The sequence below is a fragment of the Ursus arctos genome, unplaced genomic scaffold, assembly GCF_023065955.2.
Source record: "Ursus arctos isolate Adak ecotype North America unplaced genomic scaffold, UrsArc2.0 scaffold_14, whole genome shotgun sequence".
NCBI lineage: Eukaryota > Metazoa > Chordata > Mammalia > Carnivora > Ursidae > Ursus > Ursus arctos.
The window spans coordinates 38300959-38319870 of record NW_026622808.1 but is presented as its reverse complement, the minus strand read 5'-3'; the positions used below and the strand labels follow the sequence as shown (position 1 = coordinate 38319870).

The following is an 18912-nucleotide window of genomic DNA, read 5'->3' as shown; positions in this document are numbered from 1 at the left end:
GTATCCTTGAACACAAGTGCCCATCCTTCTGGAGTCTGGGTCTTGATTTAAGAGACATGACTTTAAAATATGGGTTTAATTCATTTTTAAATAAAATGACTACAGTTCCCAATTTCTCAGTCATTGACAAACAAGTCAAGTATACCTAGATGGAGATTATTTATTTGGATTTATTGAAAAGCACTGACCTTGAGATCACAAAATTATTCCTTAATCTTGGTACTAAATTATCAGTGATTCAAGTTCTTTGGGCTTCAGTGATAGTTTAGAAAGTTCATGGTATATCTAAGTAGAACCAGTATTTTAAAATTTTATGTTAAAATGCATCTTCTTGTTTAAATATAATGTGCTTACTTGAAGGGAAGTTGCAATATGAATGATACATGGTGTTTTCTTAACTTGTTTTTTTGATAGTAGTGAATGTTTTGAAGATGGGGTTTTTAAATGTTAGGAGGTACTAAGATTGATAGCTTTGCAAATTGGTTTTAAGTATTTTGAATTTATAACTATCATCATGTTGCAAAATAACATTGACTTTGGAATGGCTTACTTCCTTTTGTAGTAATTCAAAAATATTATGACAGCTATAGTTTTATAGTGAGCATAAAAACCAGTGAGGTAAGTTCAATGAGGTAAGGTTAGTGTTGGAAGTTTTATTAACAAAAACTTTAAGTATTAACACATGAGTTACAATTCCCATGTGTTTTCAGAAATTTGCTGGAACTGAACTGAACATTAAATTTTGAACTTTGGACTAGTCACTTAAAACCACCTAATTTTAGTGTAAGAAGTAGCCAAAAACTTAAGTATGAAAACAGGCTTTATAAAGTTGGCTGGATTATTAACCCGCATATGATATGAATTCTTCCATGTGGGTGATACGAAGCACTCTTAACCAAGCATTGTTTTCTTCAAGTAGGTGGCATGTGGGTCTTGGGTAAAATTTTTTGACAGGTAGGTAAGACAAAATGCATCTTTACAACCTGAAAATCTCAACTGTGTTATTAACAAGCTGGTGATTGTAACTTAACTTTTATAAGCACAGCATGTGGTTATATAATACTAAATATCCCTGAATTTTATTTTTTGAGTTGAAATTGTATAAGGGAACAGACTTATAATTTAAGAGAAAGGTATATTGTAAATTATGAAGCACTTTATAATACAGCCATTATTGTTTCTTTTAGTGCTATCTAAATATCTTAAAATATAATATAGGTTTTTCCCTTGGTCAAATGCATAAGCTTTTGGTTGCTAAAGGAAAGCCAGCCCACAGAAGCAGAACCATATAGCCCGATTTTTCCCAGTCATTATCAGTCTACCGACTGCAGTGATCAACAGGACAGTAAATACATCATTGACATTTGTCTTGAGGAACTTAAGAGCCTTTTAGAAATGACCAAATCTCTTGCTACTCATGACTGTGTGGAGAAGAGAAACCTTAAAAATAAAGATAAAAAAACAGGAATCTTTTTAGGAAAGGGATATCTCTTGGTTTTCAACTGTATTGATGTCATCTTTTTACAAGTGTTTATTAACTTGGTCTCAAACAGTTGCATCTAAGTAGGAGTTAATCTGTAAGTGGGCAGTAGATATCCTAATTAGTCTTTTGGAGGAATGTAGATATAATTACAGGACTGCTTATCCACACATAAGTTAGACTGTAGTTCAGGTTCTATTGTCTTAGGGTCCTCCAAGTTATATAGCCATTTACCTTTGGATGTTTCCTTGCATCTCAGACTATGCATAACGTAATCTCAGACTCTTGGTTTCCTACCCCCAAGTCTGATTCTCCCTAGTCTTTCCCTGCACAGGCAATAATTGCATTATCTAAAGAGTTACTCCAGCCAGGAATTATTTTTGATTCCTTCCTTCCTTTCATCTCTATACATACAAACCCTCAGTTCTGCCAGCTGCCTTCTGATTGTATCTCAAAATATATCTCAAGTACAGCCATGGTCTTCCTCTCTATCACCTCCATCCTGGTTGTGGCAGCTACTGTCTCTCCTCTGGTTGACTGCTGTAGCTCCCTACCTGCCCCAGACTCTATTCCTGCCCCCTGTCTGTTCATACAACAGCACCCAACTGTCCCAGGCATGGCCAATAAAAAAGACTATCTGGCCTTTAATAATTTTACTTTCTGATTCAACAGGGTATTCTATATTCACCTTGTACATTTCTTTTTTTTTTTTTTTAAGATTTTATTTATTTATGTGACAGAGAGACAGCCAGCGAGAGAGGGAACACAGTAGGGGAGAGGGAGAGGAAGAAGCAGGCTCCCAGCCGAGGAGCCTGATGTGGGACTCGATCCCAGAACGCCAGGATCACGCCCTGAGCCGAAGGCAGACGCTTAACGACTGCGCTACCCAGGCGCCCCCACCTTGTACATTTCTTGCCACAGATCTAAAATTAAGCATTTCTACCATGAAACTGATTTCTTTTAGTGAGATATGGTTTTTAAAGACCACAGTCTGGGCATTTTGGGTAGGTGCTCACACTTTTTCTAAACCTTTCTTTTTTAAAGATTATCTGTTTATTTGAGAGAGAGAGAGACAGAGTGAGAGAGAGAGAGAGAGAGAGAGAGGCATGAGTGGGGTGAGGGGCAGAGGAAGAAGCAGACTCCCTGCTGAGCAGGGTACCCAATGTGGGACTCAATCCTGGGACCCCAGGATCATGACCTGAGCCAAAGGCAGATGCTCGACTGACTGAGCCATCCAGGTACCCCTTTCTAAGCCTCTTTAATGGACAAAGCTAGAAAATAATTTTTTAAAAGAGAATATACATCATCTGTTCATACTTATTAGTATTACAAGCCTTTTTTTTATGACCCAGATTTATTCAAAATTATCTTGAAAGCAGTGGAGCAGGTATAAAGCACAACGGATTTAAAGATCAATGAAGACCATTTAGTGTTCCAAGATTGCACAGTAAAGAGCAGCTATTGGTTAAATAAACCATTTTACTGAATACCAAAGTGTTTCTCCAGGTTTGATTTACAATAGCCGATATTTGCTAAATCACGAATTTTATTATTTTGTGTATATGCACATATACATTTTTACCAATAAATAAAAATATCCACAAATTAGCCTTTTGTTGTTCCAGTTTTTTATAAATATTTTACATAGGCTTTTAGATTTTATATTTGTATTACTTCCCACTTATTCTAAAAATTGTGTTACTGATGATATTGACATAATACTTGTTTGCTCTACCGCACCCCCAACTTCACAAATATGTGGTTCAATAACTCATAGACCTGATGGCCTTGTTAAAATGCTGTATCTCTGACCTAGAACAATGCATGCTACAAAATCGATTCTTTTTTTTTTTTAAAGATTTTATTTATTTATTCGACAGAGATAGAGACAGCCAGCGAGAGAGGGAACATAAGCAAGGGGAGTGGGAGAGGAAGAAGCAGGCTCATAGTGGAGGAGCCTGATGCGAGGCTCGATTCCATAATGCCAGGATCGCGCCCTGAGCCGAAGGCAGACGCTTAACCGCTGTGCCACCCAGGCGCCCCTACAAAATCGATTCTTAATATTTGTTAAATGAATGTGTAATTCTAGTTACTGTAGATTTAAAAAAAAAAAAGCTCCTACAGAGAGGAGAAATCTGAAATCAAAATAGCTGCAGAAATCCAAGAGTAGAAGGGCATAACTCAACCAAGCGTAGCATAAGAGATGGACATAGTCTCATCTATATAGCTGGTGTATGATGGTGCAGCTGCTGAAGGACTTTTTTTCTGAAAGGCAACTTTTGCTATAATTAAGGATTGGTATAAAAAGAGTTTTTGAAAAGTAATGATTATTCTGAATTCTTCTCTTCAACAAGACTCCAGAAAGACCGTGCTAACAGAATCACAAAGGCAGTTAGATCATTGACAATCATGTGGTTCTCTTTGGTAAAGATCAGTAACCTCTGATGGTTAGACAAAGGAAGGCTGTAGGATTCCCACCCCATGACCTTGCCTTTAGGTAGTACATCACAACCTCTCAGAGTGCTCCTTCAAGTTCCAGCTGTCTATCCTTTTGAGGCCACAAATGGTTTACACTAGCTAGGTCAATGCGATGATATTTTCTGGGTAGAGCTCAGCCAACCTTGTTAGCTGTTGGGCCATAATCCTCCCTGAAGCATTTACATGCAGGGGATATTGAAATCTAAAGTTTGAAATTTTTGTGCTTACTAGTCATAGACCTTCACTGTTCAATATGGTAGCTATGAGCCATGTGTGGCTATTGAGCACCTGAATCGTGGCTAGTCCTAATTGAGATATGCTGAAAGGGTAAAATAAATGTTGGATTTTGAAGAAGACAGAATGTGAAATACCTCATTAATATTTTTCATATTGATTACAGGTCAAATAATGTTTTGGACATAGTGGGTCGAATTATATATTATTAAAAGTAATTTTACCTGTTTATTTTTACTTTTTTTACATGGCTACTAGGAAATTTATAATTACAGATGTGGCTTGCATCATATCTCCATTGGACAAACCGTCTTAAATCTTGCTCCTGGAAGAGTAGGAGTACTTGTGTAGCATTTCTAGCCAATCCACACATCTCAAACACCACTCAAATCACCAAGGAAAAATCACTCCTCACATCAATTATGTTAATTGACCAAATTTCAGGTGTTCGTCAAATATAAAGAATATCTTGGAACTTTTGGTAGCTGACTCTGGCATGTCAGCTTTTAATTAAAGTCTTTCATAGGCTAATTAACTACCCCTGGAGAATTTATTTCCAGTTGGGAAATACACCCATCCACCCACCTACCCTTATACCCCTCCACACATACACACACATATCATACAGTGTATGCTGAAATATTTTAAAATAAATGACAGACAATATAATACCCTGCTACATGTTAGAGCACAAAATCTTACTTGCTGAGTCTCCACTTTTCCTGAGGGCTGCTGATTAGCAACCTTTATTGCATTCCTACAGTATATAAATCACTGGGTTAGTAGTTGTAGAAAGCAGAATAGTATAATAACAATAGCAAAGATTTATTGAGTGTTTCTAGGTGCCAGGCACTGTGCTAAGTGCATTGCATGTTATTTAATTTAATCCTCAAAATAACTTGATGAAGGAGGTATTGTTATTATCCTCATTTTGCTTCTAACACCTTATTGTGTTCCTGACATTTGGAAGACCTGTGGGTAAGTCCATGGCCATTACCATGATTGCTTGAACATATATATTTGCAATGCAGAAACTTTCGCAAAACAGAGTTGTCCACTTGGGCCACTTGTCTCTACAAATGGAAGTTCAAACCAACGTGCTTTAGGGGATTCTTCCTCTTTGATCTCTTTCTCTCTGCTCCCAAGATCTTGACCTTTGACCCTAGTGTCCACTCCCCAGGGTTCTGCTACTTGCTCTTTTTAGCTCTGTCCTTGGCTTTCTGTCATTCCCCCCCCCGCCCTTCTTTGGATTTGGAGTTAAAGGGATAGGGGAAAGTAGATTTTGAGGTCCTACAGTAAAGGGAGGAATAATGGCCCTTTTTCTTTTAGGTTTATAGCAATCTCTAAGACCAACATACCTTTCTAGTTTTAAGGTTCTTACTCCTAAACAAAACCAGTGGAAATTATAATAATTTCCTAGTGGCTTGACAGATTATACTATAAGTCCAACCCATGTTGAGGGTGAGGATTAGAGCAGCAGAAGGTAGGGAGTGATCCTGTTTCTCATGGTCATTTGGATCCAGATTTATGGGGGTTCTGCCATCTTGTAGCTCCACCATCTGGAAAATGTAGCCTTCAAGATCTCTGAGTAAGGTAAAGAGTGTGGGGATGGATGGACAGGAAGTGGCATATGTCACTTCTACTTACATTTCATGAATAAAACACATACCCCCATCTTCCTGCAAGGGGCTGGGAAGGGAGAGCTTCCCTGGATTCAGGAAGGAAAGGAGAATTGGATATGAGTGAGAACTAGTGGTTACCACTACAGTAAGTTTTCGATTTTAGGTTATTTTTAGTGTTTGTGTCTTTGGAGGCTGTGTACATTATGCATACTTTCAACTTGAAACTGTCTCCCCATTTGAATGATTGCAAGTTGAATCAAATTCAAATATACCCTTAATCCAAGTCTGCTATTAGGAAAAACAAACAAATGAAATTTTGAATGTGAAATAAAACTATATTGGGAGTTCTGTGAGTGTTCCAGTTTCATATTCTTTTAAAGTTGTTCTTTGTGATAGTGTGTTTATTCAATTCCTGAAGTGTTGTCAAGTAAGTAGTATTTAATCTGTGAAAATTTTCAAATGGCTCCTTTTTCCCCTCTCAAGGGCTTTTTTTTTTCCCCTCAAGTGTTGCTGTAGTCATTTTAAGATTGAAATGAACCATTTGATTTTTAAAAATTATTTATGGCACATCAAGTAGCACTTAGTGTTTGGTCACAACATTGAAACTGTTTCTGAAGCCTGTGTAAAATACAGCAGAAAGGTTGGGAGGCTTATGTATAGCACTTCTAGAAACATACCTCACCATTGGAACTGCTTATAATTCCTGGGTGCTGACATAAAGATTAATAATATTTAACTCTGATTTTGGCAATTTTTGCCAATTTTATTGCCATGGCCCTTTTCTTTCAAGTTATTACCTGGAGCTGAAGTGATAAATGTTTCATGTTTTATACTGTCAGATAAAAGGTTAAATTTTCATACGTTACATGCTCTTACACACACACACACACACACACACACACACACACACACAAATACACATACAACTGGATCAGAAGGGAATGAGTAATCCTAAAATGAAAAGATTGTCCTAGTTTTAACATTAGGTGACTAGTTCCCACGCGGTTAAGTCATATGTAAAAATTGGAAATTCAACCTATGGGTCTTTGTGCGCTGACTATATCATACACTTCTAGTTTTCTTTTGTTTTTCTGGGAAATGATGGTGCTCTTTGCCTTGCCAAGTTTTATTATTGAGTCAACTGCCAAAGTTTAAGAGAGAGAGAGTCAAGGCCCTTAAAATTATTTGGTGTTGAGTGAAGAGGCAGAGAAAGGTATTTCATATTCCCAAACATTTTAACTTTTATGTCTCTACCTGATGTTGGAATATAATCTAACCTTGAAGGCTTTTCTGATTCTTTTATAAATGATGTACACTGTTGAGTGAAGTCTGAATATTCGTGAGGAGAACTCCATTTGAAACTATATATTCTAATTTTTAATCGATTGTATTCTTTCTTTCCTGATCTTCCCTGTATTTAAACTTTTGCACATCAGGAGGCCTGTGTGCCTGCTTGTGGTTTTTGCACCATCTGGAAGTTAAAATTTGATTTTAGAAATGATGTCATACTTGCTTACTGCAAACTGGGCTAATGTTGGTTGAGAATTGGATGCGGTTCAGGTCAAAGTTTTATTTAAAAAAAAAAAATCCTTAAACCTTGTGGCTTGATTCTAGGAGACTGCAAAGCCATAAGCGTAGCCTGAAGTGATTGAAGGTCATGATTCAAATTCCTTTGAAGCTAATAAATGTATTGGGGTGCATGGAAAATAAACTCCCAAACAGAAGACCATCTAGAGTTTGGGTGTTGCGAGCAGTGTGTTGATCATGGCCATCCTTGCTCTCTATTTTACTCCGGAGAAACATTCTTACACCTAGGGTTTTGTCTCTTCTAGGCTCAGGAAGATGTGGCAGGGCACTAATAGATCACACATGGCAAGAAGGCACAGTAAATGTTAAGCATATTATTTATCAACAAATGTTAAGCATATCAATTTATCAAGTCTCTTTTTCTAAACTCTCTCCAGCACCACTTACTACCTCCCATATTGTAATTTATTTATATCACAGTTTTGGATGTTGAGTGTTTCCTGTAGTCCAGATATAGACCATCCATCTTTGATAGCTAGAATGCAGGGCTAATGGGACCACAATTTCTTTTCAAATTCACACTGAGTCCTGGTCAGCCGGTGGGAAATCTCTACAATCGAATGTAACTCCTTATAACCACTACTATAATCTGGAGTGCCACCCTTTATGTATAAACTAAAAATCACATTTCTCTTTTTGCCAGATAGGATGAACCCCCAAAGAGAAGTACTGATGTTATTCTAGGTTGGTAGATGGAGATGACTTTAAACAAAGGCCACTTGAGAATCTGGGATGCTTAAGCTTTAGTGCAGCTGGCATGAATTTCATTTACTGGCAAGAGAAAATCCCCAGGACATGGGTATCCCCTTCACTTCCCAGCTCCTAGATTTCTATGGCCCTTATGTAAGAAGAGGCAGAGCCATCAGATATTTAAGGAATATGCTGTTTTCACCCTGTGCGGTCACAGGGTGACCATGTCCAGCTTGTCTCGAATGTGGTTAGGGTCCTTCTGCCAACTGGGCTTCAAGCACTTGTTTCACCCCTTTCCTTGCTGGGACCTCTTCTCTGGGACAGAAACTGGAGAAACTTTGGGGCTCCTTTCTTGGAAAGGGGTAAGAAAAGGAGTTTCTACTCTGACAGCTTTTTTGTTTCTAATCATCATCCTTCCCTGATGCGTTCTACCGAAGACTGATTCTTTTTTTTTTTTTTTTAAGATTTTATTTATTTATTCGACAGAGATAGAGACAGCCAGCAAGAGAGGGAACACAAGCAGGGGGAGTGGGAGAGGAAGAAGCAGGCTCATAGCAGAGGAGCCTGATGTGGGGCTCGATCCCACAACGCCGAGATCACGCCCTGAGCCGAAGGCAGACGCCTAACAGCTGTGCCACCCAGGCGCCCCCGAAGACTGATTCTTGTCTTTAAAATAATAAAATGTCAGGCACTTGGGGGTTCCAACCTTTTTGTTCTGTGGATAGGGAAACTGAGGCTGGAGGCTGTTGGGGGAGTTATTTGTCCTGATTCTCATAGCTAGATAGAAGCAGAATCCAGCCTAAAACCAAAGTGTCCTTTCCAGTGTTCCAAGTTGCCTTTTGAGTCTGTGTCCTGATAGTATTTACATATCTATTTATTTTGGCTTACTATGGTATTCCTGCCTCTTTTTTTTTTTTAATTTTTCGTGTGTGTGTGTGTGTGTGTGAGTGTGTGTGTGTGTGTGTGTGTGTGTGTGTGTGTTTTCATCCAACTTTTACTTGCTGGTAGTATAATAGAAAAATGCTCAACAAGATTTGTGATGAGATGCAGCAGACCCTTAATTACCTCTATTCCATTTCTTCTTCCCCAAGACAACCTGTTTTAACTCTTTTTGCCTGGTTGTTTTGATATCTCTAAGTAACATGCTTACCTCACTACTTTTTGATTGTTGATGTAGCTACTGTCTATCAGATTTCTGGTATGGAGGGTGAGGATTAATCTTCCATTATTCCCAACTCGCACATCACCCGTGTAAACTTTTTTTTTTGCACATGGTCTTCAGAATATTAAGTATAAAAAATAAAGCTTATGTTTCTGCACTTTATTACTGACATTTGAAAAGCAGGAATTGTAATAATCTAATTTTTGAGCTAAGGTAGAAATAGGATTTTTTTGTATCTCTTTTTTTTTCTTTAGTATTTGGAAAGCAGTCTTTCATAACACTGCAGAGTGGTAATTTCCATAGCATTTCCTTCCTCTTGGCAACCTGTATTTTTCTAATGCAGGAGTGTTTCTCTGCTTGTCAGTCTTGTTCTTCCAGATGTCCGTGGCATGGCTCATTGTGTTCTCCATACTCCTGGAGGATGCTGCAGAGCATGAGCAGTGTTCTGCCCTCCCTGCACAACGGAGTATCAGTGTGCTTTGTTTTCCAGCTTATGGATTCGCAACAGGGAGACATACTACTATTTCATGACACATTATGTTTCATATATACCTTATATTTTAAAAAGTGTCACTGTTCAGATACATACACAACAGGACTTTAAAGTAGATACAGGCTGTTAAAGCACATGGCATTGAGATGAGCATGAGCAATGGTTTGACCATGCTGTGCTGAAAAGGTACACTGATGCCCCACTCCCCGCCAGGACGTGATTGATGGTTACTGATGACCGCTGTGTAAAACTGCCCCTTCTTTCTTTTTCCTGACCTCAGGTAGATGCACTGAGGTTACGATTGGAGGAGAAAGAATCTTTTCTCAATAAAAAAACAAAACAGCTGCAGGACCTCACGGAAGAGAAGGGGACACTGGCTGGAGAGATTCGAGACATGAAGGATATGTTAGAAGTGAAGGAAAGAAAAATCAATGTGCTTCAGAAGAAGGTGAGTAACTGACATAAGCCAAAGTTAGATTGGGGATTGGTATCATCCATGTGTTGTCATTTCAGAGAAATTTTTGAGCATATGGAAGAGAAGAAACTGTTTTTTTAAGCTTTTAGATTAGGAAGTGTAAACTTTTAATGTACTGGTATTTAACTTACTGTTGGTTGTATCATGCCATTTTTAGCCTGGCCTGATGAATTTTCTGTTTGATTACCTGAAAACTAAATAGTGATGATTCTTTTTATATTTTCCAGCTGAAACATATAGATAATTATACAAATTTATATATACATCTAAAATAATAACAAGTCTGAAAAGTTAATTATTTTTCCTTATGGAGGGTTGAGCAATGTATTCTGTGGGTCTTAAAGATATTTTAGATGCCTTTTTTATTTATGTAAATTTTAGTACATCTTACCTTGCTGAACCCATACTGATTTTTTTTTTTTTGGTGGGGGGGGAGGACTAACGTTTACACCTGTTACTTAATTGGAATCAGTGAGAGAATATATAATAAGTTCTGACTACAGTCACCTAACACAGAAGATGCTTGATCTAGCTAGGGCCCTTCTTTCCTTTTTTCCTTTAGCAGCTCATTTTTTCTATTGTAGGGGATCCAGATGTGGGGAATGCCCTCTGATTTTTTTTTTTTAAATTCCCATTTGCTACCAGCATGGAAACTGGGCAGGAACCAATGGTAGGCAAGAGGAGCCAGCTGAACGGGATGCTGCCGCAGACAGACATGTTGCTGGGCACCCATGCTGCAGCTGCAGATGAATGGCCCCTCCTTCTGGTGTCTTTTGCCACTATCATCTTCCACCTTGTTTATATCAACAGCATCCTAGCTGTTTTTCGTTTTCACCCTTACCTTTCCTATAGGCTGCTCTGAACATAAAAGCCAGAGTAGGCCTTTTAAAAGATAAAACATTTTATATCACTCTGATCAAAACTCTCTAGTCATAATAGCCACCTACATAATTTTGCAAAATTAAAATCATTCAAACTTTATTGAGAATTTCTGAATGAGCATGAAACCAAGGCCAGGTCTCTTCTGGGCATGGGGCCCTATGCAGCTACACAAGTCGCATGCCCATGAAGCCTCCCCCAGCCCCTGTGGCTTCCATCCTCACTCTCAGGGTATTGGTGCTCTGATGGATCATATTATTAATTCATTTCAGTCGAGATCTTTACATACAAGGCCCTGGTAATTTGATTTCCCCTTTGCAGCTATAGCTAATTAATACAGATATTTAGAAGAGAGCTCAGAAGACATGACCGAAGACCCTTGAATCAATGGGGCTGTCAAGGGAAGATGGGACTAACAGAGAGACAGAGTGGCAGTTCTTGGAGCAGGTACTAAGGATTCAAAAGAAAACTTCTCAGTTAAAATCCCCAGCAGTGAATAATGATGAAAGCTGACATTTATTGAACTTATGTTGAACACTGTATGCTGGATACTTTGCTATGCTAGTTACATGTACTGTTTACTTATTTTTTACCACAATCCTATGAGGCAGGTATAGTTGTTAACCCCAGGAAACTGAAGGACTGTGGTAGGCTTGCCCAAGGTTATGCAACCTAGACACAAGTTTTTTTGGTTTTTTGTCTTTGAGAAAATAGAATAAAATCGTAATTGCAAGTTAAGAGAATAAGCCTCATTTTCCTTTGGACCTCAAGTTGTTTTTTTTTTTTTAATATTTTTTTTATTATAGTATGTTAGTCACCATACAGTACATCCCTGGTTTCTGATGTAAAGTTCGATGATTCATTAGTTGCGTAAAACACCCAGTGCACCATGCAATACATGCCCTCCTTACTACCCATCACCGGTCTATCCCATTCCCCCATCCCCTCCCCTCCCCTCCGAAGCCCTCAGTTTGTTTCTCAGAGTCCATAGTCTCTCATGCTTCACTCCCCCCTCTGATTACCCCCTTTCTTTATCCCTTTCTTCTCCTACTGATCTTCCTAGTTCTTATGTTCCATAGATGAGAGAAACCATATGATAATTGTCTTTCTCTGCTTGACTTATTTCACTTAGCATTATCTCCTCCAGTGCCGCCCATGTTGCAGCAAATGTTGAGAAATCGTTCTTTTTGATAGCTGAATAATATTCCATTGTATATATGGACCACAACTTCTTAATCCAGTCATCTGTTGAAGGGCATCTTGGCTCCTTCCACGATTTAGCTATTGTGGACAGAGCTGCTATGAACATTGGGGTGCATATGGCCCTTCTCTTCACTACGTCTGTATCTTTGGGGTAAATACCCAGTAGTGCAATGGCTGGATCATAGGGTAGCTCAATTTTTAACTTTTTAAGGGACCGCCACACTGTTTTCCAGAGTGGCTGCCACCAACAACGTAGGAGGGACCCCCTTTCTCCACATCCTCTCCAACAATTGTTGTTTCTTGCCTTGTCAATTTTTGCCATTCTAACTGATGTAAGGTGGTATCTTAGTGTGGTTTTGATTTGAATTTCCCTGATGGCTATTGATGGACCTCAAGTTTTATGATGATGACACCAGGTGTCAATCAATGAAGAACATCACAGTTGCTTGTTTCACGAGGAGTTGAAACTAAGTGCTGTTATTCTTGAGGAATAAATGGCATTGATGTTCTCGGTAAAGAATTTGGGAAGGTACTTTCAGTGTTTAAGTGACGAATGACATTTGCTGATATGCACATTTTGCAAAATTTTATACTTTGCCCCAAAAGTAAAGCTTAAAGGTTTGGGAACTAGTTTGGAAGTTCTAGAACAAAGCCAATTGTATATTATGGCCCCTTTGGGCAACATGATTATAACCGCACTTATTTAAACAACGTAGATAATGGATTAGGAAATATTTCATGTGTATTTAGAGAGGTTCTTCAGCTTCAAGTTTTATTCACTGAGTGTTAACCAATCCATTTGGGGGGAAATAATACATTGGCAACATAGCGAAGGGACAGGAGTTCTATTATACCCACAATGTAAAGGAGAGATAATACCCAAAGAAGTAATGCACACATTTCAGAAACCTACTCAAAATATGGAACCTAATACAGAAGCCAATGGGCCAATGAAGCATTGTCTTTGGGAGTGGAGACTCCTTCAAGTTTTGACCACATTCAGCATAATTGGCTTTTTTAGGGCAGGCCTGGATTGGAACAGCATAAGCTTCGGATTAGGGTGTGTTGGCATGGAAGAAATAATAAACTTATATCAATGTCAGACATGTAGTATTAATATTTCTTTCTTATAGACTCTTTGGCAACAAGCACTGTATTTTGATGCCAGTAGAAATGGGTATGCTCCTTTCATAGCCATGTTTAACCTGGTGAAGCTAGGCTTGCACCTTGTATCTGTCAGTCTTGCCTTCAGAGCCTTGGGTCTCAGAAATCTTGTGTCCTCCATGAGTCATGTGAATGGGTCACATGTCTAGGCAGCAGGTGTGGACACAATGCTCTAAGCATTTTGTTACTTGAGGAAGGAAGTAAAGTTGAATAAACAGAGAACCCCAGGTGACAGAATATCTCTGAGCAAGCTTTTGTAGGAAAACAGCAGTCATTGAGCGTGGATTTTTAGTTCTACTGCTGTATTTTTGGCTCTACTCCATAATTCCCAGATATGGAGTTCTTTTAGTAGGGGACAAAAATATGCATGTATGAAAATTGTTCAGTGGAGTATCCTCTTATGGCTGTGATGCTGAAGTCAGAGGAGCAATACAGTTTTCAAGCTGCAGCCTTTGCATTCTGTTCTCATACTTGAATTCAGACTTCAGCTGATGAAGTGCTACCTGACTATTGAGCTTTTGTTGGAAATGTCATAAAACCTTGATGACATTGTACATTTGGAAAGTGTATAATGCCCAGGATTATAGGACATGGTAGCATTATTTGAACCAGATCAAATTCAGACTGCTATGTAGCTCATGCAACATAAACTTACTACCTGAGAAATTTTTAAAAAGCCATTAAATTGGACAAAAATTCTATCTCCATTTTCATTCTAGGTCTCAGTCCCACTTTATAGAACAGAGGTACTTTATTTATTAGGGGGAGAAAAACAGATGGTGATTTCTCTGAAACCCAAGTTCACTAGCTGCCTACCGGGCTTCATGGATTGCCCTGTGGGTTGGAAAGGGCAAGGAGAGGTGAGTGGAACTGGCTTCTGGGGGTGGCGTCTATGGACATGCCCACTTCAGCAGCTTTGTTCTATCAATTTGGAAGTGTGGCGGTGAAAATTCTGAATGATGATAAGCTCAGAGGTAAGGATGCTACAGGAGTATGGTCATTAGCATACTGGGTTTCTCTATGGAGTTTATCAAAAAACAGTATCCGAGGAGATGATTATAGAACATAGAGATTTCCATGTTAGTGTAAAGTTGATGTAAGTTATGGAGGACTTTTTGACTGAACTGAGCTCTTTCTTGGTGCTTAAAAATCCAGTTGCGCCTTTATATTTATTATTAGCAAACCACCTGTATTTTGAACATATGGGAAATCATATTCTTTTTGCATTTACTGAATGTTTCCTATGTGTCAGTCAGTCACTACTCTAGGTCCTAGAGACTCAAAGGGAAATAAGGCATTCTCCAGTCCTCAGGAAGCTGACAGTCTGGTTGGAGAGATAGACATGCATAATGGAGAGCAACATGGTATATTACCAGAAGCAAACTGCTTGATGGATGCAAACAGCAGAAGGTAATTCTGACTACCTTGAGCAAAAGGGAATTTACGGCAAGGATATCTAAAGCCCCAGTATCTGGCTGGTAGAACCAGATTAGGAATGATCAAGAACGAGGACAGCTGTAGGAGACCAAGAGAAAGGAGAGAGTGCCATGATCTCATAACCAGGAATGTCTGGTCAGGCATCTTCTCCGCTGATGGCTGCCCTTTCCTCCTCCTCCTGGTGCTCTTACATCACACTGTTGGTTAAGATTTAAAGTCCTGGGAGAGAGCTCCAAATTTTACACAGATGCCCCTCATTGGCAGGATCTAACCAGACCTGCCGTAAAAGGAACCTGGGAAATGTGATTCCAAGAGATTTCCATTCAGTTCTTGTGTCACTTACTCGGGGAAGTCTTTGCTGACATGGCAGGCTGGGAGAGGTTTTACACTTTTAAAGAACCGTTTCTTAGCTCAGTTTGAAATTCTGCATCCCTTTAGTGAATGTTGGCTTCCCTCCCACAGCTAATCTCCGTGAGTGCCCCAACCATAGTCATCAAGATACCTCTAGCTCCTTGCATAATTCTTGGCAGGTGATGGTCCTCAATCAATATACATTGGGTGAATAAATTATATCAGCAAATTCTGAATGAATGAGGACTTGGGAGAAGAGAAACCGCTTTGAGATCCACTCCTGGCCAATGAATATTGTTAGCTGTGGGAGGAGTCTTTTGCCCCAGTGAAATGTCAGACTCACTCATTGTTCCCAGTATACTATGTTCTATGTAGGCCGCAAGATGGAACCAACCCATGGATAGTAAAACAAAATGGGGAAATGACTGTTGTCCTACCCACATATAACACCTCCAACTTTGGGTCCATTACCCTGACGAGATAAAAGGGGGTTCAGGCTTGAGTAAGGGAACTTAGCTACTCTTGCTTCCTTTTCCTTTTTAATAAAAAGAAAATGTGGCATTTATGAAGAATACTGTCTTGTTCTGCAGAGAATACTGCTTCTTCCTCCAGTTCCCACTTCTAACTTACTGGATTGTTAGAGGCATGGTATTCTGGTGAGAGTGATAAAATGAAATTATTGATTATTCATGACCATTTTTAATTATAACCATGCAAATGATAATTTTTTATAACAAAAGAATTATCTGCTGCTGATTGAGCCCTTACTATACACCAGACACTGTGCTGAGAGTTTTGCACCATTAGGTTATGAGTCCTTTTAACAAACCTAATGGCACATGGGTACTACCATACTCCCTATTTTTAAAATAAGAGACTGGTTTAAAGAGTAACTTGCCCAAAGTCACACAGCAGGGAAGTGATGGAGCTGTTCTTAACCACCACACTATTCTAGTGTTTTTCTATTTTGTGATCCTGCCCCACTCATGAGGCAAGTGGGATCATTAACTTTTAGAGATTAGCTAAACTATAATTTGAGCAATTTACCTGAGGTTAACATACAAGGATGTCTATATTTAATACCAAACCAACAGAGATGAAGTTACTAAATAGTGTGATGAAAAATAGGAAACCAATTAAATTAATAAAATACGACATCAGTTCAGGAATTTAAAAATATGTTAATATATATGTTAAGCTATATTTAGAAAAAAGATTGTGATGACCTTTAGTTTGTTTATTTTTCCCCGGTGAGATTCTTTATGTATCATTTTAAGCAATTGGATTGTTTCGCTGCTTTGTTTTCAAAGGATTGCACCATTTTTGCTATCATAGTAGTTTCACTTTGTTTTGGTAGTTGGCTTAAAGGAACAAGACCTCAAAAGGTGATTAGAGGCTTCTAAGCAGCTTTCTTGGATGAGTCACAGATGAATTCATGATTTGGAAGACTCCTCACCTAGTCCCAAGAGTAACTAGTCTGGGAGGCTGCTCCACCTTGAAGTAAGCTGCCCACCTATCAGTGTTGGTGGGCTCACTCTGCATCTAAAGCCAGAAACTGGGCTGGCATCCAAGGGTTGTAGCTGCAACCAGGGTGGTTGTGGATCTAAAGCAGGGTTCTCAGCTGGCAGGCACTTTACAGCCTTCCCAGCCCAGGAACATTTGGCAATGTCTGGGGATAGTTTTGGTTGTCACAGCAGGGGGGATTGCTGTAAGCATCTGATGGGAGTCCAGGGGTGCTGCTAAACATCCTGCAATGCACAAGAGACATAACCTGCCCTCCAAAGCAGTAAATACCCAGGCCGAAAGGACTCTACAGGAGTCCATTTCTTCCCATGTGTGGACTGTCCAACTCATCTTGGCTCTTTCTTGAAATAGTATTCCTTAAAATGATTTTTACTTTATATAACAGGCATTTTTCTCTCCAATATCTCTGAGTATTATCTCAACTAATATGATTAACATTTTTAGCTACACTTTTTCTCTGGCATCATTGTAGGAAGTTTACAGAGGTAAACATCTTGTATGTGTGCATATGAGTATGTATGATATTTGAACTATTACTATTACTTTCTCTTTTTATATTTTTGATGTACATATAGCATTCTTGAATTATTAAAATTATTAGAATTATTGAAACTATTTTGACCACACTGATCATATCAACTAATTTAGAGAGAGGTGCTGGTCAGCTATGGTATAGGGAATTTATAATAGAAAAAAAAATCTTATTTGGACAGAGTAGTGGTGGGTCACCCAGCAGGTATCACCTAATTTAAATTTCTTTGGCTAAATGCCAGCATTCTAGTTGTTTGGAAAAGTGACCTTTAAGGCTTTTTTTTTTTTTTTTTTTTTTTAATGTGCTTGACTTTGCCTTTGGGGCTAAAACTCTGATTTCTGAATTCACATTTAATATATTTTTTTATATATTTTATCTAGTCATTTGGACTGACTGGAGCTTTAACTAATATGTTGCTTAAATATTTGCAATTAAAGTATATTGTCTAGATTAGTGTTTGTGATTTGCCAGTTTTTTTTGAACAGTGCCTTCTTCAGTCTAGAAAATAAAAGAAAATCCTAACTTACTACATTATATAACAAAGTCTCTACATGTATTCCGTGTTTATGTGGTTATTGGTGTTTGCATATTGTTGGGTCTAAGCAGAACATCTTTGTTCTGGCATCATTTAATGTATTGTATCTTTATCATGGCTTGAAGTTGATGCCAGAGTTTCTAGTACTAATTAAATTTCACAGGACAAGTAATCATGAAGCATGTGTGCCTCCTATTCTTGGCAATTATTAGCCCATTGTTAGCAATGACCTAGGTAAAAACCAGCTTGGTGATTTTAACCAATTGATCCTATTGGCAAGAAGTCCATTGTGTTCCAATGAAGTGATATTTTGAAGGTCACTTTGCATCTCTTGAGTAGAGATGTGGCTGGCCTCTTTGGTAAACCTATGCTTCTTAATGAAACAGTAAATTCACCAGCCTTCTTTTTTTTTTTTTTTTTTAAAGATTTTATTTATTTATTCGACAGAGATAGAGACAGCCAGCGAGAGAGGGAACACAAGCAGGGGGAGTGGGAGAGGAAGAAGCAGGCTCATAGCAGAAGAGCCTGATGTGGGGCTCGATCCCAGATCGCCAGGATCACGCCCTGAGCCGAAGGCAGACGCTTAACCGCTGTGCCACCCAGGCGCCCCTCCAACCTTCTTTTTCATGGGGATTGCTAAGGGATTTGAAGTTGCCCTTCTCTTAGAGATGACATTGACGATGACATCTGAGGCCTTGGGCACCATTGCCTTATTCTGGCCAGCTTGCCTTCCCTTCCTGTGTACCATCCAGTCATCCAACAGAACATATTCAGCATCTGTAATGGTCGGGATGCTCTGCAGACACTGGAGGTTACATAGGCTACTGAAGAAAATATAATTTCTGCCTTCTGGGAGCTCACACTCAGGAAAAAAAAAAACACAAAACACTAAAGATTCAATTACAGGGCAGTGTGTGCTGTGTGCAATGCCAGCTAGGTACATGGTACACATAGGAGGGGTTCCTCACCTATTAGAGAGGGCCAAGAAGGACTTCTGGAAAAGTTGATGACTAAATCAAGAGCTGAGGGATTAGGAGGTGTTGTCCAGTCAAAGCAGTGAGAATAG

The 18912-nt window shown here is 38.9% G+C and overlaps 1 protein-coding gene across 1 annotated transcript in view; it reads left to right on the top strand.

The window, feature by feature from the left end:
* The window catches only part of ERC2 (ELKS/RAB6-interacting/CAST family member 2), a 791328-nt gene that overhangs the window by 348067 nt on the left and 424349 nt on the right, over positions 1-18912 (top strand). Inside the window, exon 7 of the mRNA XM_044384924.2 lies at positions 10027-10194. Within this exon, the coding sequence (XP_044240859.1) occupies positions 10027-10194 (168 nt within the window). The remainder of the gene's footprint in view (positions 1-10026; positions 10195-18912) is intronic.